We start from the raw sequence: 21,702 nt of genomic DNA on the forward strand, positions 1-21,702 counted from the left end.
TGATAAACTGAAAAATCTTTTTTTTTCTTTCTTTCTTAACAATGACCGGATAGTTAGATATGAATTTCTATCCAAATAAAACAAAAAATTATTTTATTTTTGAGAAATATGTATTTAATTGTGTAATTACTCTATATACATACAATCAATAACGTAAAACTTTTATGAAGGAAAGAAAATAGATTACAAAATATGACTGATATGATCAAGAAAATAGGTCACCCATAATATGTGTGATTGTAAGCGATTAAAACAACAACAACAACAACAACGGAAAATTTCAATCTGTGTCATCCATCTAAAGAAAGAAAAAAAACGTAGTATAATGTATGCTCAATTGAATAGTTTATTAACAAGTTAAAACATGCTAATGTACACTTCATTAAATTTTGAATATTTTTCAGTCGAAATGAAAAGAACATTAGTATTATGGTGGTACGATATATGCATTTTGTCAATTAATGTTTAGATGGTAGTTGCTATTAAAATTCATCAATTGGTTGTAACATAACAAGCACCTGAACTAATGATAGGGAGTGAAGTAGTTGAACGTGTTGACAGCTTCACTTATCTTGGGAGTCTCATCAGCCCTTGTGGTCTGGTGTGTGAAGAAATCTCAGCACGGATACAGAAGGCTCGTCTAGCTTTCACCAACTTGCGTCATTTATGGCGTAGGCGAGATGTCCGTCTAGCAACTAAAGGACGGGTTTACTGTACATCAGTTCGTTCCGTCCTACTTTATGGCAGTGAAACATGGCCGATAAGAGTAGAGGATATTCGTAGGCTACTAGTATTCGATCATAGGTGTCTTCGAAGCATTGCTCGTATATCCTGAGACCACCGAGTAAGTAATGCAGTCGTTAGGAAACGGGTACTAGGTAAGGATGGCAAATCGGTAGATGAAGTAGTGAAACTTCATCAGTTGAGATGGCTGGGACACGTGTTACGTATGCCCAACCACCGACTGTCCCGATGTGCAATGCTTTATGGTGTAGGAGTAGGTTGGAAGAAAGCTAGGGGCGGTCAGACCAAAACCTGGCACAAATCCATGGAGTCAGTGACAATTGGACTGAGCCATGTTGGTAGGTGTAGACTACCTGGTCGGGATTCGCGATATGATAGCAATCGATGGTTAAAGGCCTTGAATGACATGGCTCAAAATCGTTTGCAATGGCTCAGGTGCATCCACTCTTTGTGTTCTACCGAATTCTAATCTTCTAAATTTTTCATATCTCTATCTTTTTTCTCTTTCCAAATTTATTTCACTGGATTATACTCCTTCAATAACATCTCCAAGCCCTAATCTTTCACATTACTGCTTATACTCTTACTACTTCTACCACTATGGGATTTGAACCGACAACTGCATCTCTGAGCTAATGTGGTATGGCAACTCGAAATGATGTACGTACGTACGATGTTCTACGTTGTGACTGACTGACTGAATAGTTGATTTATTGAAATGAATTTTGCGACACTTTGCTCGGATAGTGCTATTAATTTGGAAAACTAAGTATATAAGTAAATCGTTATAGTGGATGATAACAAATAACTATGTGCTTGTAAGTTAAAAATATCGAGGAACCAACTATACAGTTGTTGTACAAAGATGATGCCCGTATATTCATTCTAATCTGTTTGGCTATACGATATTATCAATTTACACGTTATATGGAATAAATAACACACTAGAAGACTTCTTGCTAAGAAAAAATACTTGGACAGAAGTCAAGTATAGAATGTTCAAAACTTCACTGTTTGTTAACTCTAATAATTCTGGATAATACGTTACTCAATGTTGTGCGCATTTACAATACTTACTCACTATGTAATAACCAATGTCCATAGTGATGAAAGAATACTAAAGATTAAGTTGTGATATGGACATTACGGAAAATAGATTAACATTTGATAGAACTTGGTTTTGATGTTACGTGGTTGAATTTAATCACCAGAAAGTCATTTACCCAAGTTGTTTGTTGGTTAAAATCCATGGGCAAAGCAACAATGTCAGAAAGTTCATTTTTTCAAGATTTAAAAAAAATTCTGTCAATGTCCGAAAACTTCAAATGACAAGCAGTATGAAACCTATTTACATAGCTTTTTGCTGATTTCTTACAATAAAAGATAGTTCAGGATATAAACAAAATATTTTGAAAGTACGAATAGCATTTTTACACTAACGGTAGCCTATAACTAATAGTTTTTGTAAAGATGAAAATGAATAACACTTACCAAATGCTCAACTTTGAGAACACGGTCGGGAGATACAGGCTGATCACTTTTTGTTTCAGCAAAATGAGACATTGCAATATCCTCCAAGTTCAAAAACTCACGATTTTCTGACTGACTAACTCCGATTTCTGGGATATCTTCATTGCACAAAAGACCGAAACCTATGCATGTGAAGAGAATATATTACAATGAAAGATAGAATCTGATACATTAAAAGTTAATCGATATAATATTTTTAAGTATTCCGCAGTGTATGTCTTATCCACTACTATCGTCTCTTCCTAATTTTCTCTTCACCTGGAAGCTGGTTTGTTCTCTCCCGTAGTAGGCTGCTGCTGTTTATGGTATCCGGCAAACGGACATTGTGTATCTTACATAGACAATTGTTTACAGATACTTGTACTTTTTTGATGATGGTTGTAGTAGTTCTCCACGTTTCAGCTCCATACAGTAGAACTGTATTGACGTTCGTATTGAAGATTCTGACTTTGATATTGGCTGACAGTTGTTTTGAGTTCTATATGTTCTTCAAATGTAGGAATGAGGCCCTTGAAGATAAATCTATGGTCGTAATAAAAAAATCAGCTGACTTTTACCTGAGCAATCGTCCGTTGTTAGACAGTAACACACTGAAGAAGATGGTCGACGGTTGCTCTCAGGAAATGCAATACAAATCTTCCCTACCATTTTATAACAAGTTGTTTTTTTGTGGTCACATGTGTACAGGTGGATACCGGTTTTTTATCCTGTATATATACATTTTCCACCTCAAATACGAAAAAAAATAAACTGATATAGACAATATACATCCAAATACCTTGTGTAATTGTTTCCAGCCAAAACGACAACTTGCTATCATTAGAAGCACGTTGAGATAAGACACTACTTCCGAGGAGATTACGATCTATAAGATCCTGGCGCCAACTACGAATAAATGAGTTATATGCTCGAGCAATTTCAAGATGACATGTGCTGCTGTTGCATGTAGTATCATTAATATGATTGTTTTTATTACTATTATTGACGATTTCTCTACTTGGCTGAGCACGCCTACGATAAGCGAACAGGTAAGCGATAGCTTTTGGACGCAATAAAGTTGCAGTGAAAGGATCGGTCACCAGTCGAATTATTTCTTTCTCCAAAAGTCTACAAGCTAAAGCGTGCAAAGTGATTAGTTTAATAAATTCAAGTACTAGAATAAACATTAATTCCAAAACACAACTGGTAATAGAAACGCACAATAGACTTTCATAGAAAATACCAAACAAACATCGGTGATGTGACATTTGGTCTCTTGAGGTATTATGCCAAACTTATGTTAAATTTTTTTCTTATGTTCATGAAGTAGATGTCTCAAATTAGCTTTTTACCTAAGTATTAAAAATACGGTCAACTATTATTCTTTTTAGCCGGACGTTTTTAAACTGAAAAAGAGGTGGATCGGAAGATAAAAATTATGATGAAGCTAACAACTTTTGTAGATTGGAAATTTATTCTACATTTAATAAATCAAGACTCTATTTATTAATGTTATACTAAGACTGCATTCGGTAAAAACTATGCGAAGCGATGATTACTTATAAAATCCAAGTTATTTCTGTTACAAAAGAGGATATTGAGGAACAATACACCGTGGACTATCTCAAACTGCTGCCAACATTTCAGGATCACAGTAGGCACCATGAAGTCAATGGCATGAGTGACGGGTTCATTTTTGCACGCTTTTGCGTCCCCACTAGAATTCACTGACAATTGCATAACAGAAACCTGAAGTATTGATTTGACTGCTGCTGTGATCAATCCAAGTTCTGTCGATTGATAAACTACCAACGCTTTCCCCAGAGTAGGGAGCTTCGTTTATACTGTTTTTCTTCGTCCCCTACATTTGACGATGAGTAATCACGAAGTTACATAAGTTCGTCTCGAGGCTGTAATGCTTACAACGCAGGAAGGCTCGCCATATTTATAACTTTTCTTTTACACGGTCTACTGTCATTTTTCGCTCAGATAACATCACATAGATGTAATCGCTTAGACTTGAATACAGAGGAGGAAACATAGTGACAGGATACAGCATGACTGATAACATCAGGTTAGTTATTTATGTATGGTGCAACCAGACGCATGTAGCAGTAACACGGCTCCCAGAAGAATCTCGACGACTTATTTGCCTTTTGTACTAGAATCTATTCTAAAAACCATCACATGTAGTGAGCATGTAATTTATTACGGAAAGTATGTAGGAAAGATCGCACTGAACAGAAAGAGTAGAGTAACATAACATCACGCTGTGAATAACGTTGAGAAATAATTCTTACCATTACCATCATCATTATCAAACAGCCTAGTATATACTACAGTAAAATGTCATAGGGTCGATTGGTAGTAGTAAGTTTAAGATCATGGCTAGTCGACTAGAACTTGTAGTTTGCGCATAATGGGAGACAGCTTCAGTCCGGAATAAAAAGTTCCTATATTTTGTTTTTTCATTGGTTAAATCTTTGCTAACTTGCCAACCTAATTTACAGTAAAAATTATGTGGTACATCAATAGTTTTTCTTCTAATCTAAAAAGTGAAGATAATCCAAGGAATTTCCCTTTAAACAACATACAAAAAGAAGGAAAATTGGTCAATAGTTAGGATGTGAGTAGAAATGAAAGTTTATTGTATCTATTTCATACATGATACAACAACAAAAAGACATAAGAAATGATGAAAAACGAAAAGTGGAAATTTCTATGCGAAACAGTGTGGTTTAAAGAAATCTCTAAATGATGTCAATATTGATCACTGTAACGCTACATGAAAAATTTCATCACGTCAAACATACCAACTTCAGTTTGTTGTTGGCAGATTAGGTCTTCAAAATCCTGAACTGAGTTTATTTGAATGGAATTTGACGCCGGTGTGCTAGTTAATTCCGAAATTGGGGTCAGTTGTTCGGTTGGATATCCACTGTCTACTTCTTTCGTGAACGAAGAAGTAGTGTAAGATTCTTCATCCGTTAAACGCCGTCTTTTCGCCAAAAATTCTTCTGTCAAATCTACTGGATCACTAGCAGGACGAAGAGGTGGAAATGAATTAAGAAGAATATTACGGGATTCAATTAGAGATGCAGTTTCGGAATCTGTATTGATTTGTGTGATGATTTCCTCCAAACCAGGAAACATTTCAGGTGACAGCCAAACATCAGAAGAATCTGATTGCTTTGAAATCGGAAGTGGTACTGATGGATCAAGACCCCGTTTTCTAAGACAGGCAAAGAAACGTTGAATCCAAGGGTTTGATATCCGTTGAACTTTTAAGCTAAATTTAGACAAAAATAATAAAGCGGTAAGTTAATAGAAAAAAAGGTATCTTTCGCTTTACTGTCTACGGGCAAATATTTATTTTTAGACTATATGAAAAGCATTGACGCTTTACAGCTACGTATCACAAAACATGGTTGATAGCTTGTATTTTGATGTGAAAAACTATTAATTTTGAGCTAAAGAAACAGAACACACTTAAAAGACGTGTGATCTCGATATTTCTACTACACTTGAATAACACAGCAACTCATAATACATAGGATTGAAGATACAGAGAATAAATGTGCATAACTGGTGATAACAGAAACCGGATTATTTAAAATTTAATTTAGAAATTACAAAAGCGGGAAATTATCTTTATATTAAACAGAAAACTTAGCGCCAATATAGCTTAGTAAGTATCCAAGTAATTTCACATCTGTTTCGAATATTTGTAAAAACCAACTACACCGCACACAAATCTGATTATTGAATAATTATTGGCCGATCAAACTTGAAACAAATGAATGAATAGTCAACTGTTACAAGGTGCTTAGGATACTGTAGATCATAAAGTATACAAATGGCAGACGAAAGTTCATGTGCATAAGTTTAGATGAAACGATTTAGAATTAATAAACATCTACCAATAAATCCGCTGCAGTAAACTAATCACAGACCGTTTTATACGTTGCTGACTTTCCAATGAAACTGTCAGACCGAATTTCCCTAAATATAGTGCTTAATATGTGAATTCAAGGGAAAATCGATTTAGATTGTCATTGACTAGAATGGTTCATTGCATCCATTAAATGTACTGAGTATATGGATAGTAAGGCGATGAAAGTACGAAAAAACTACTTACTGCCAAAAAGACTGAAGGTATTTTAAGAAATATCTGATGACAAGTGTTAAAAACAATTAGATGACTGCCAACCGAAAGATAAATCTTATTCACTGTTTTTGTTACTGAATAATGCATATTTGTTGTACAGGTTATGTTAAGTAATAACCTTTCTGAACCTCACTACATTTGCAAAATGCAAAACTACGAAGAACTAAAAAGGTTACTAAGCGTCAAAATGAACTGTACAAAACGGAAGGACCAACTATAAGATAAAAAAAAGTTACGAGTACTTCTTAGTGCTAAGATTATAATCGATAATGTATATAGTTTTAACCACTATAAATTACACTAAACACAACGCATGCTGAAATGTGTTATGAAATTACGGTATATTAAGATGCAACCAACTCAATTAAATCACACCTGTTTAAACTTCTTTACGCACTATTATTTATTTGATTAATCTTGAACAATTATGTGGGAATTAAAGTATACAAGAAAACTAGAAAAATCGTATAATATGTAGTTAATCTGAAAGTCAATGAAATCACGACTCACATCCTGCTTGATGAAGGATTTTCCACGTCGTTTTCGTCTCTCTTGTTGAGTACACCACCGCTATCATTATCATCATCATCATCGCTTCCATCTGAATAATTTAACATCATGGAATTAATAAAAGAATCCATAGCTGACAACTGTTCCTGAGATGGACAATTTTTACTCAATTTCATAGTGTTTGAAGACTTAACAAAACATTCCGTAGTAGAAGTCGAGGGCTCACAGGAAACTGGTAAACTTGGGAGTTTCAGATCGCGAATATCTTCACTAAACGCTATATCAGTATACATGAGCGATATCTGATCACCATGAATTCTAAAAGGTCAATTGAACAAAATTTTAAATGGTAATAGTATTCTATTGAATTTTTGACTTTGCAAGTTCATGATAACGAGAAATCACGATGCATTTTTATTTTCGTATAACAACTATTCATAATGAAATAAGCACAAACTAACTTGGAATAACAACAAATAATCGCTTCTGTAATAAATGACCGGATGCATGCATCTACATTAACACTATCACAACTGAAGGAAGCATAGCTCAGCACTGAATAACTAATAACACTGTAGTTAGTATGCTTATTAGCACAAGCTACAGAGACATGTTTTTGAAATTGTTCGCTAGAACAAAACCACTTGTTTAACATCTTATCGTGAAAGTAAACAGAAATTTATAAACAAACAAACAGATGAAAAATCAGTTATTGCTTACTCTGGAGTTAAAACTCCTAGTCTAGCAGCACTTGGTTGATTGTACACTCTCCGGACAAGAGCAACACCGCTAACCTCATAAAGTGCTTGAGCCAACGCTGCCAGAGCTGTTGGACAGGATGGACGATTGGTTACATCGTCTTCAGATTGTTTGACTGATTGAGCAACAAAAACCAACACGCTTTCACCGGTGTAAAAGTTATGAGGGATCTTGTCAAGGACGAATGAGAATGAAGATAAACGGATACTGAAGTTACGTGGATAAATATAAGCAAGCAGGTACATAACTAAAAAAATGAACTGGGAATAGTTAGGACGTTTTATAGAAGTATAAATAAGGAAACTAGAAAATATTGAAAAGTGAGTAGAAATTCAGAAAGGAAACCAAATGAACCGTAGTGAAATGTCCGAAACTCAGGAGATACAAGACAACTGAATCTACGCCATTGTGGGTGATCTTGAGACATGCTTTTTGTGAGAGTCTTCAAGCAACGGTCTCTATAACCTCGGAGGCTCCACCTAAGAAGCCTAACCAACAAAATGACTAAGATCGACAAGCGACAACTCCATAGGTTAGTTTTATCCTATGATTCCCGCCCATATCTTTCGACAATCTTATTATATTTCACACAAAATCGTAGGTAAAAGTATTTTTGATAATTTCGCATGCATAAGGAAATGACGAGTTCGGTCTAACCGGAACATATTTACAGTTTCATCGACTGACAGCCTATTTGTTTATAATTACATACCTTACCCTACCGAATGTGTGGAATAGTGGGAAGATATCAATGATAAAATCGCTTTAATCAATACATACATCCGTCCAAAGAGGTCGTGAATCACAATCATAGAATAGCATATAGTAGACTACGTATAATGTACTTTACAGCGAACCTCTTTTATGACTCTAAAACCTACTTTTACTCAATTTTTGTCTCGATGCCACAAGCCATCAAGTCAGGGAATATGTCTCTTCACGTTTGAACGTAAGTTTAGTGAGAAACAAGTGGTTTCTGGAACATAGTTATAGAAGATTATCAATGTAACCGACTTGTGACAACGGGTTTCAATAAATTTATTATTTAGACTGATGAAACGTCCGAGCGTTGAAATCAGTTCGTAACAAAATCTCAGTGGACAGTAAATAGTATTCCATAGGGTCAGATTATAAGTAAATGTTGCAGAGTAAGGGGTTATATAGATTGTGAGAGTGATGATGTTGGTAAAAAAAGATAAGGAGGGCCAAGGAAAGAACAGAGATCAAAAAGGTTACTGCTTCGTAGAGTGGATTTTTGTGTTACTACATTTGCAGAGTTGTACTTCGGTTATATTTGCAGGATGGAAATCACTATCTTTTAAGTGCTTCGAAGGGAAAAAGATAGTGACTGTAGAGCCGAAAGTTGGTTAGATGTATAATTTTTGCTATAACGGTATTTGAAAGTTTTGCTCACTTTTTAAGGAACAATAATGGTGACAGTCGGAAGGTGGAATTTACAATTCTCCAGATTGATATTTAAGGTTAATGAAGATCAAGTAGAGGGAAATAAACGCATTGTAATGAGTTACATATGTTTCACAACTACGTAGGTGTTTAGGAGAACATAAAAATCAATGTCACACAGTATTTAGTCAACTTGTGCACATCCCAGCCTCCACGTAAGCGTCATCTCTACAGTGGCAATATCACGTGCATTGAATAATAGTTCACTACACTTAATCTGACAGTTAGTAGGTGAGGATTTGAGGGATGAATATACCCTAATGGAAGATCGACACAAGTACACCAACTTGTAGCCACGTAGAAAAGGTCATATTTAACTAAAAGTGAGGGATAGTTGCAGAAACTGATAGGTTTACTCCAGAGGTATTTATGAATGGTGGTCCAGCTCTAGTAAAGTTGACTAAAGTATTAACTAGGGTTTGAGAGTTGGAAGTAATTCCATCTAATCAATCTCGAAAGCTGACCGTTCCAGTGGGTAAAAAAGGATAAGAATCCTTTTATGATAACCACAAAGGAATCGATTTGACCCCAACAGTATCTAAAATATTAGAGACTCGGGTAAATTATCCCGGTTTTAAACCTGTCTGTTCGTATACTGAACAAATATTTACTCTTTGAGAGGCTTAAATGCATAAGCACACATATCGACGCCTGGCTAATAATTTTCTTTAATCTGAATATGGCACATGACATCGTCAGTGGAGTTTTTGTAGCTATGGTTGTCAGTGAAGTGTGCCAGAAAAGTATAAACCTTTTCGAGGCTCTTTACACAAATACTGAAAATGAAGTTAGAGCTTATGGCGAACTGTTAACGAAATCGTTGGACTCAAGTAGCGTTTGCCAGGACACTTTCTTCATCAAACTTTTCTTAGACTGATCTGCTTAGGAACTCACCCATTGACTTAACTTTACGTAAGTACTGCAAGAGTTTCTGGTTCGTACTAACCGTAGATGATAATGCTTAGGTTATTAATTATGTGTGAGCCACTGGTAAATTAAGGATTGCTTTATCTCCATTTGCAGTAAATTATGAGGCATAATGAATAGAATTTCCGGAATAACCTTACCTAACGTTTGGTAAGAGCTTCACGATGTCCTTAAAATGGTTTACTGAATGTCAGGAAGAACCAACTCATTGTCTATGCAATTTAACAATATACTTCGTGAGACTTCATCATATAGATATTTTAATAGCGCCATTACCATATATTTAATCTTTTAATGGAAAGAAGCAGCCAATATTCATTTTAAAAAGTCTACATAAAATGGATGTAACTCACGTCATTAAACAAAAAAAACCTAGAAAGTGGACGCAGAAGGGAGTTGGCATGGAAGACTCACATTGTCAGCACTCGTAAATCCAATAACGCTGAAACACTTTTCTGAAGGGGGTTTTATGGAGGCCATATCTTCTTCACCAAAGGGGACTACAGTCCCACCATACCGATAACCTTTGTTATAAACAGTAAGATAATTGACGAACACACAATTGTGGGGCAAATATATTTAGGACGTAATTATTTGGAAACTAGAAAACGAATCAGTATCCTGAAATTTAATAGTCTGACGAATCAATCAGTAGCTAAGTTCGAAAGTTAATTGGCAAGTTGGATCTCTAGCTTTCGTTCTCTTAAAAATGATACTCATTAATTAGGCGAGAATTGAAGCTGGATATATATCGACTTGAAAAGGTGTCGGATTTTTAGACACGATACCAATATAGATCGACTACATATAGAAATACCGTTAATCTTAAAATTGTTCTGTATATTAACAAGGATGTTTCATCTCTACTAGGAATTCTTGCTTAATCAATAGGAAGGATTACACATCACACATACAGAGTGACTGAATTAGTTGTTCAGATGCGCTGTCTCAATCACAACATTAAAGTTTGAATATCTTATTTTTAAATACCTGAAAGAATAGGATAACTTTTACACTTTTGCAAATATGAAACTTTGGATGTTCCAATAGCCCCTTGTACCCAAAGATTCTGTTCATATTAAGCTGATAATATACCAGGACAGTAAAGTTAAACTTAATACAGAACTTCTAGTACGTGTTAAATAGTTTATTCAGATTGAAGTATAGTTAAAGAGTTTTAACCAAGCTTAAGTTTTCGGGAACGTTTTAAGTTAAGTATTATTCAACATTAAACAATGTGAACATCTTACAGAAATAACTAGTATTTTAAATTCATAACGTTTACCATAAAGTCGTTTTGTAGAATTCTTACCTCGAGTAACTTCAGAAGAGTTTAAATCGCAAGGATCTGGATCCTGTGTACGATATTTTGTAACAGCGCGCAGTGGAAGAGTGGGATCTGGAGCGTACATTATCCTCATGGTTGGTGGATGAGCCTCTTTTATATATGTATAGCCGACAACTGGGATAGTGATAGAATCGCCAATTTGCAAACTTACATTCCAACCACGTTGCAAAACGCTACGGGTTTCGAATATACTCAATGCAGTGACTGCATCACTTAAGAAAACAGAAATAACATCATTTAGTAAAAGTGTGTCTCAATACATACATACCACACCTAATACTGAAGGGACTATAAAAAATTCTAGCCAATATATGAGCTCAAACTAAAACTGTTGAAGTAAAGGTATTCTTAAGGCAAAAAGACAGCAGGGTCTTACATATTAGAAGGTAGAGTAACTAATGACCCAAGCTACTTCACAACAGAGTCAACGACTGAATTTTTTCTGTGGAGTTGGGGAATTGTCCGACAAGTCGTAGATGAACCAATCATCTCCGACCAAATGGCTTAAGCATGGTGGTCCAATTTCAGATACTAGATGGGATGAGAAATTAGCTATAGTCTGGGAACATGACGTAATCTCACCTGACAGGTCATGATCACTGACCATTCTAGTTTGTAGGAAGATACAAAAATCCTGGTGACAACCACAGAGGGACCAGTTAGACTGATATAGTGCCTAAAATACTACTCTCCATAATCATGTAGACCTTAAGTAGGGCTCGCGAAGAGCAAACTCTGAAAAACTACGCTGACTTCAGACTTAAGTGTAGACCAAATACTCGCTATTCGCCAATTGTTTACTTAAGATATGAACATGATACAGTTGTTTGGTGAAAACGCTGACAAAGCATTGTCTTATAACCGCCTTTGAAAACGATGCAAGCACGTTCGGGATGCTTTCTTCTTCATCAAGATAAATGTTACTTAACGACTAGTCCATGTCAACTGAATTAACAATCGAGAGTAAAGTACTTGGGTATCGACCACTTAATTTATATTTCTTAGTCTTATCGTTGCAGTAGAATTTTGTATTACGAGCTTCTTTATAATCCAACTACTCAACATGATCCTAAGTAGATGAAGACCACTTGAAGTGGTGCTTCACACGGCTAGTTACTTCTGTTTCTCGTGATAGTTGGAGGGTTACACTGATCGGTTTAAGATTCATGAAACTACCACTCTACTTAGTTTTAAGAAATAGATCATGCAACACTTCATTAATACCCTTCAACTGTTATATTTTCATATCTCAGTTAAATACTCATGAGCCTCGACGATTTTGTCGTTTCACATTAATTCGAATGGTAGACGCAACTTGTGTGAAGGATCTAAGAAGTACTGGGATATTCAGTAGTTTTCAAAATTTAAAAGACGAAAGTTTGTACCACTGTGATTCGTTTTGAGACGCGCCACTGAGCCGGATCCCCGCCCATCGGTTTTTGCTACTCCGAAGGCGCTATCTAAAAGATCTACAAAATGGGTGACTCGAAAGAACAACCAACAGACTTATAGACTGGTATGGTGTCTAGATCTGCTTTTTATGCTACTGTCCAACATAATCTTGCTTCGACCTACATCCTATGTCGAAATAGACGGTGACTTTCTACACATTTTTCATGACCAAACCATCAGAGCAGCTACAAGTTCATAATCTGATTGTTTAATTAAACCCCTCTAAAATTATGTACCTAACCTCATTGCTTACGACTGAATGGCTCGGCTGAACACAAAGGGTAGTATGTAAATATCTAGGCCTAAACAATTATTAGCTTTAAATCAGATAAATGGCGCTACTAACCTACCTAAAGTCATATGATTCTCCATTTAGTTGATCCCAGAGTTCAGCTAAAAAAGAAATGGAAGGTCTAGTTTTTGGTGAATGATGGAGGTGATGAGAAACGGCATGAGATGGTCCAGGTTCATCTCGATTTTCAGGTGTTACATTAATACTCTTCTTCAAGTCACAGCCAATCAAGCTGAATTTGATACCTGAAGATTGGAGGCTTTCAGACACCCTGGAGACATCAGAATCGTCAACCGAACCATACAAATTGCTGACAAGCAGCAAGTGCTTTTCTTTTATGTTTTTTTTATTCCTGAAAGTTGGCAATACAAATGAAATATAATTACTTGCAACGATTAAACAAGTGGTCGGCTCCTACCATTAGTGCATCAACAACTATATATAAATATTAAATTCATTAAACAGTCTACCATCTCCCGTCGAGAGTGATAATAATTCTGGGTCAAGGAATTCCAAAACCTTCCAACTTATAGGAGCGAGTTCGAAAGCCAAACATATATTTTGAAAACTGCCTTCTTCATCAGCTAAAGCATTGTCAGTAGCATCAGAGCCGCAAAGAATAAGTGCAACTTCATCTTTTGATTCGGCGAAAAACTAGATAAAATATGACAGGCTGACAGCAGTCTTTTGGACTTACTTTCTTTTCCAATAACAGCCTTACGCACTCGACAGCTTCTCTGAAATTAGGATTCATATGAATTCCTACATCAAGTACAACTCCAAGAGCAGTCTAAACACTGTGACAAACAAAACCAGCTTACCGCCATCGTATCTGTAACGGCTTACTTTTAGCTCGGAGGTACTTTGGTTGCTAAAGGTGTGTGCAAAGCACCATAGACGAGGAAAGTTGGAAGGTAATAGAATAAGAGAAAACGCAAGTCATCGAATCAGTACCCACAATAAACGGAATTAATTCTAATAAGTGGATAAAACCATACTATGCCGATTGCCCTGAGAGGCCAGTCAAAACCAACCTAACTCATGTTAGATACTAAAGCGAATTTAAAATTCCTGTTGTGGACAATTGGTGGCTGGGACCCATGATTTTCACCATATTTTGTACTTTGAAATGAACAGATGGTGACTTTCATGTGAAATGAACAGTCAATGTTAGTATGTTAGTGTGACGAGCACTATGGTTGGAGGAAAGTGTTTAGCAGTATCAGAATAAGGAGTAAGGGTTTGGAGTTCGGTTTTGGGAAATTTAAGGCTGAGAATTAGGGTCTGGTTGAGTTGTGTAACTAGTTTACAGCCTAAATTACTGGTGGTCAACCCTAATACTTTTGTTATTCGTGCTAAAACTCTAGATCATTTGCAGTTTTATCATCTTTCTATAGTTTAGAGCTTTTTCACAAAAGCTGAATTCTGACTTACTAATTTTGATTGGTTGATCTAGAAGTTATCCTTAAAATCTCCCAAGGTTGTTTGTATAGTATAGTCCTACCTGAAAGTGATTGATAGCAATCAGCTGTAGCGTGAGTTCGCGACAGTAAATCCCAGGGATAATCGCATGTGGTCTCGAGGTCGTTAGAGTGCCCTTGACTCGCATTTGGCGCATTTCTAAATTTCAAATGGTTCAAATGGTTCAAATGGTTGTGGACGGAATAGAAGAAGCTTTCGCTTAACGGGCTTCCGTGTCTAGTAGCAGTGGATCACCAATACCTCCAGGCAAAAACCTAGGTATATGAACGATAATAGAGGAAAAAAAAGAATTTGGTAAATCATAATAATATGTTATCCTTAGTCCTTAAGAATAAGTCAAGTTTCCTCTTAAAGGACTCCTGGGAGGTCGCTTGGACTAGCTCAGTCGGCAGCGAATTCCAGCACTTGACAACTCTAACGGAGTAGAAGTTGTGTCTGCAGTCTGTTCTGCTATATAGGGTCTCCGATTTCTGGGTGTTACCTCTTAGGTTAGTGTTATGACTAAGCTTAAGAACATGTTTAAGGGGATTACCAGAAGTACTAAGGACACTGTAAGTCATAAGGTCACCTCTAAGACGCCTGTGCTCTAACGGGTAAAGGTTAAGTGATTGGAGGCGCTCTTCGTAAGGTTTGAATTTGAGTTCCCGAACTGATTTCGTGGCTCGACGTTGTATACGTTCCAGAGTGTCCTTATCCTTTTGGAGGGAGGGAGAAAATACTATGTTTCCGTACTCTAAATCGGGACAAATAAGACTAATGTAGATTATGTGGAAGGTTCTACCGTCAAACTGGCCAAAAATGCGCTTCAATGTTACCAGTGCAAGGTTTGCTTGAGAGGCGTTTTTGTCACAGTTCGCGTACGATTTCAGGTCATAGGGTACCAACACTCCTAAATCTTTTTCGACTTGTGAAACTTCTAGAGGAGAGTTACCTAAATTATAACTATAGTATGCAACATGTCTCAGATGGACTACCTTGCACTTTGAAGTGTTGAAGGTAAGTCCGTTGTCGTCTACCCAACTTTGAAGTCGGGTCAGATCCTCCTGAAGAACTAGTATATCATTATGATTACGTATCTCTCTCCAAAGTCTCACATCATCAGCAAAAAACAAAAAGTCAGATGAAACTTGTTGAGGAAGATCGTTAATGTAAATCAAGAAGAGAAGAGGTCCTAGTATTGAGCCCTGAGGGAACCCACTAGGACATTCCATAGCCTGAGAGAGAGTGAAGTTAACCCTGATCTTAAGGTGTCGGTTTTCTAAATATGAAGAGAGCCAATCAATCAAAGGGGGTTTTATACCCAATCGTCTAAGCTTCTTGATAAGACATATATGGTTGACCCTATCAAAAGCTTTTGAGAAGTCCAGGTAGATGACGTCAACCTTCCCTTGCGATCAAGGATGGTTGTCCATCTATCCACCGCAGTCAGCAGGTTGGTCATACAAGAATGACCTTTTCTGAAACCATGCTGTTGAGGTGAGAAGAACTTTGAGGATGATAAGTACTCTAGTATACCGTCGTATATTAGGGATTCCATAATTTTGGAAGGTATGGAGAGAAGGGCCACTGGTCGGTAGCTTGAGGGTTCACTGAGTCGACCTCCTTTGAAAATTGGTGTGATGTGGGCCAGCTTCCAAATTTCCGATAGTTTGCTTCTGCTTAGCGAGTGTGCAAACATCACACTAAGTGGTGTCTCCAGGATTGAAGCTGCTTCCCTCAAAACAGAGGAATGAACCATATCCGGACCAGGAGAAGTGTTTTTTCTTAGGTGCTGCAGTTTACGGAGCACCAGGTCAGCACTCAGATCCACTTCGGAAAGTCCTGTACAGGTGCAGGTGAAGCTTTCGTCAGTATAGTTGATGTGGATCAGCTGGAATGTCTGGGAGTATTGTTCAGCCAAAAGGTTGGCGGCATCACCGTCGTTATTGGTCGGGCCATTAGGACCAAGCAGTTGGGAAGCTCCAGTTTTGCCTTGTCGAAGAGAAGCTGCGTAACTGAATAAGCTTTTCGGATTGGAGACGAATTTATCGATAAGCTTGGTCTGGAACTGAAGCCTGTCTTCTCTTATTGCCTTTAAACATATGTTCCTTATGCGTTTATATTGCCTGTATGCGTCGTTATTGTCAGTTCGTTTATATTCGGCCCAACAGTGCCTTTTGCGGCTTAGCAAACGACGAGTGCGGTTCTTGATGATTAGAGGTTGTTTGTAGCTTTTTGGGACCATTTTAAGAACTGAATGCTCAGTAGCACATAAGATCGTGTGCAGTAAAAAATCCCAATGAGCATCCACTTCAAGTTGAGGGTAAACATCCCAATCCACCTGTTGTAGATAGTCCTGTAAAGCTAACACATTCAACCGTTTGAAGTTCCAGCGCTTGTTGCTAGTAGGATATCTTAGCTCCGTTTTGCTGACAAAGCTGAATGATAAGACGGCGTGATCACTTTTCCCCAGGGGAGCCAAGATTGAGAGGTCGTCAACTAGGAATCCTTCATTTGTGAATACCCAGTCTAAGCGCGACGGCGACTGACTGTTTCTCCAACGAGTTGCCGGTTTCACATTTTCGAATAATCCCAGGTCACCGATGAGGTTGAAGAACAGAGCTTCAGTAGAGTTGTCACCTCCAATGTATGTATGTTCCACGAAGTTGATTCCAGGAAGATTGAAGTCCCCTAGAATCAGGATTTGAGAGAATCCAAGACGCGTAGAGCGAGTTAATCCTTCCAGCAGACGTTTGTCATAATCGATGTCGGCAGTGGGCTTCCTGTAGATGACCCCAACTAGACACCTCGAGGTGGTAGACAATCTTACTGAGCACCATACTGACTCATCAAGATTGAGAAACTCTTGGTTGTGAAGTTGGTGCGCATTCAGGCATGACCGTATGTATAGTGCTACCCCACCCCCATTCCTGTTTTTCTGTCGTTACGAAATAAAAACATTCCAGTTATTGCTAACTCCTGGTCCGTAAACTGAGACGTTATCCAAGTTTCGGATATTCCTATCAGATGGGCATCATTAGCGTTGCTAAGTTCACGTAGCTCATCCATATTGTTTGGCAAGCTCGCGGCGTTCGTGTATAGGCAGTTTATGCTTTCATTTTGGAACGCGTGAGCTTCTTCCTGTTTGTCTATATGAGCCGTGCGTGAGTGGACAGGTAGCCTACCTATACGATGTTTACCGAGTTGGTAGTCCCTGTCCTTTACACGTTTTTTTTATGATCAAGACAGTCCACGAGTGGAATTGTCAGCTCCAGCTTTCGTTTGTGCTTGATCCTGCTGTCGTGGGGCCTATCCGGATGCATATGGATGCCAGTTGGCAATCGACGTCTATTGGTACGAAATGCTTCCAGAGTTGCAGCCGCCATGTGGGAGGAGGGGAAGGTTATCTTCAATAGCCGGGGCCTAGAGTCTCCATCTCTCTTGGCTAGTCGCATTGCCTGTTGGGTCAATATGTTCTTAAGTTTTAAGGAATGCTTAATGAATTTCCATTCCCGAATATCAGAGTTTGCTTGAGTTGAGTCCATATTTTCCGGTACACCTTGCACAATGATATTTCGTCCACGGAAAAACGCCTCGCGAGATTCCTTAGGGATGTTCCGGAATAGATTTCGTTCAGAATACGGTATGTTGGGCAGTATTCTTACGTTCCCATCGGATTTCAGTAAGTGACTGGCTAGCAGGACGTCCTCAACGTCGGAGGCATTCTTAAGTGTAACACGAAGCAGCCTCGGGTGGTTTAGGTGGTTAGAGTCCTTCCCCCGAGTGAGCCGTGTGACGGTCAAAGGCTCTATTCTAGGGAGTTCAAGCCTCTTGTTTAATTCTCCCCAGAGCATCCTATCATTTTTGTCCTGCAAACTGAGAGGAAGGTCGGGGTTGTCAATAAGGTTCATGATTATGACAGAGTCGTCACGAACCGTAATTGATTTCCCAGGTTTTCCAGGGCGTCTAGGTTTGGTATCTTGTTGTTTGGATGTCGAGGCGCGTTTTCGATTCCTGGGCTCAGTGATGACCGGGCGGACAGTCTTGGGGGTAGACTGTGCAGCCAAAGCATCAATTGATTTCCGCACGGTACTTGGGATGTTCAGTTTCGGCGGGGACGCTTGGGCCTTTTTACTCCTGTTAACGTAAGTCCAACCACCTACAGGATTTTTGGGAACCACTGTATCATTCAAGGACTCCTCCCTGGGGGACCCAAGTTTACTGAGGGAGTCGATGACAGTCGATGTTAAGATGGTGCTGAGTTTCAGCACATCATCACTCGTGCTGTTAACAGCACCGTCGATAACCGACCTGTCAATATCCTTTTTCTTGTTTGCCCTATGCGTTCCAGTTTTGTTACCCGTCATGATACTATCATTTACCAAATTCTTAGACAACTTATCTCTCAGACCTGTTAGTAAAGTAATGATGGTACCCAATATAACTACGGTATCAGTATTGCAGGTAACACATACCCACCTGCGATCAGACTTGCTGAGTCTGCTATAGGCTGCTGCTGTTAGATCTGTACATGCTTCGTGGAACCAACCTTTGCAGTTGTCACATTGCATGCCAGATGTAACAGCGAAACGGCAAGCAGGTCTTTTGCATGAATTTTTCATGGCTAGTGATTTAGACTGTCTTAAAAATACAAGCAGTAAATTTAGGACCGTTAAATTTTGAACGGTTGTTGACGGAATAGAAGAATCGTTTGCTTAATGGGGTTCCATATCTAGTAACAGGAAACATTGATGCCTTCGGGTAGAAATATGGGTATTTTAAAAACCAAGAGAGCAATATTAGTGAATTATAGGGAACTGTTGTCGTTAGCTCTTATGAAAATGTCAAGTTTCCTCTGAAAGGACTCCTGGAAAGTCTCCTGAATCATCTTAAGTGTCAACGAATTTCAGAATTCAACCGTGTATAAGGCGTAGAAAGTGTGCCTCCAGTCAATCCTACTGCTTTATGCCCCTTTGGATATTTCCCCTGTAGGGTCAATGAAATATCGCTGAGCCCTAGATAAATCATCCTGCAATTGGGTCACTGATTATCGAATAGATCATCGATCCTTGTCATAGTCAAGGAAAACCATCGTGCACCAGTTAATCGTACGCCATGAACTAGCCCATGCGCTGGTGGTCATGCTTTCGATTGCATCTACTATAGCTAATATATTTCTGTAATGAAGTCCTTTGTATTGTACAGTCTTCAAAGCATCCATAGTACCTTGATACGACGAAGGGGTAATTCACGTTGGGTGCTGACCTCAAGATGTGACCCCTAAGTTAGGTACTTGTCACACCATTTCCGTCTAACTCGAGTGTGCCCGGAACTATGCGACACGGATTATCTATGTTTGTGTTCTACATCCCTAAATTTGTATTGAGGTCGAGTATTTAAGGGGATGTACAGGAGTGTACAGGATGCCATAATGATGACTAATCGGTCATTATGTGTCTGAATGGAGAATGCTCGTGGGCGGCCCATGCTCCTCCACGAGGGGTAACAGGTGTAAGTAAATAAGTAAGTAATGCGTCTGAACAACAGGTAGTCCACCGTGTGTGTTTCTATACCCTGACGACCAACATGCATGATAATGCATATGAAAGCATTTATCACCAAATTATGGAGCCTAAAATATCCCACTTCGACTTGTCGATTACCGAAACCGGTGGTGCAGATTAGATATTCACTAAAACTAAAACTCATAGATAACAGAATTCGTTTCAAAGTTTAAGCAGAGTACTTATTGAGACTACTTATATTTGTAGCTGTAAATAGATCCTCAAAATACATAGTTCTGTAAGTCTTTGACATTGATGCTGACCACATTAGTTTTACTGGATAGAGTCTAGCTGAAAGCATCCGGCTACGTATCCGAATCAGATGAAGAGTGGCACATCGTGCTAAGAATCCTTTGCAACTATCAGCCAGCTTAGATCAGACGTATCTGTACATGTCGATAATCTTCTTAATGTATCTTAGAAACCACCCCTTTCTGATTTCTGATGACTAAGTGAGTAGCTTTTTATCATGAAGGAGTTGTGGACGAAAGCGTTTCCGAACCCTGAAGATCTGGAGCATAGTTGGGTGACACCTGAAACGCTTTTTAACATGGTCTTATACTTTTCTAGTGGTGAAGAAAACGCTATATTCCTATACTTCAAATGTAGTCGAATAAAGCTGTAAAAGATTAAGCGGAAGGTTCTGTCTTCAGACTTGACCAAAATGCTTTTCAACGTTGCCAGTTCAAAGTTTGCTAGGAAGGCGTTTTTGTCATAATGGACTTAAGACTCTAGATTGCAGGGTACTGTAGATCACTAACGTAGATGATTCGTGTTGGATGGTTGGAGGCTTACTGGAGTCAGAAGGGAATGGTGTGACGAATCTGCTGACTTCGAAGTCACATCTCACGGTCATTACCTAACGCAGACTACCCTTTCATCGTAACCAGATAGTATGTCTGCTTTGAAGACCATAAAACACAAAGGAGGCTATTACAGAAGTATATTAGTAAGAGTATGTACAAGGAAGAGAGTGCAACCACTACCGAATGGGCCATTTCGTGGGGTGTGTTTAATTGGTGAGCGTTGTTGCCCTTGAGCTTGACGAGGGTCGGTAAGCTGTCTGGCATTTAGTGACCCGACCATCGGATGATTCGGCTGTGTCCAAGGGACGTTTCACTGATCTTACGGCACCAAAACTCTTCGACGTTTTTCTGTTTAAGACACCTCCGAAGAGGAGTTATGTAAACTGTATGTGTAGACCTCAGCATCTCTAGGAGATGGACCACTTCACGCTCTGAAGTATGGAGGGTGAGTTCGTTGTTGTTTACCCAACTTTCTAGTCCGCTTTGGATCTTGCTACTTCAAACCTGTGAATGTAACCAGTGGGGTTATACAAGGAAGTGTAATTGGTCAATTACTATTTCTCCTTTTTATCAATGACGTTTGCTCCCTCTTTCAATATGGTAAACCTTTTCTTTTTGCCGATGATCTAAAAGTTGTTTATTCATTCTCATCTCCCACCAAAAAAGGCCATATTTCAACGGTAATCCAAGAGGAAATA

The 21,702-nt window shown here is 38.3% G+C and overlaps 1 protein-coding gene across 1 annotated transcript; it reads right to left on the reverse strand.

Annotated features, from left to right (window-relative positions):
• Positions 1-280: 280 nt before the first annotated feature.
• Smp_083780 (putative ku P80 DNA helicase) lies at positions 281-14,311 on the reverse strand (the record flags this gene model as incomplete). Its single annotated transcript, XM_018794299.1, has 13 exons — positions 13,995-14,311; positions 13,871-13,963; positions 13,644-13,827; positions 13,560-13,608; positions 13,232-13,525; positions 11,394-11,641; positions 10,496-10,605; positions 7,652-7,860; positions 6,932-7,249; positions 5,067-5,542; positions 3,053-3,388; positions 2,236-2,396; positions 281-298 (listed from the first exon to the last, which is right to left on the reverse strand). The coding sequence occupies exons 1-13, from the start codon at positions 13,998-14,000 to the stop codon at positions 281-283; spliced, it is 2,502 nt and encodes an 833-aa protein (XP_018648725.1). The 5' UTR covers positions 14,001-14,311.
• Between the last annotated feature and the right edge of the window lie 7,391 nt (positions 14,312-21,702).

The sequence above is a fragment of the Schistosoma mansoni genome, chromosome 1 (genome assembly GCF_000237925.1).
Source record: "Schistosoma mansoni strain Puerto Rico chromosome 1, complete genome".
Taxonomy (NCBI): Eukaryota; Metazoa; Platyhelminthes; class Trematoda; order Strigeidida; family Schistosomatidae; genus Schistosoma; species Schistosoma mansoni.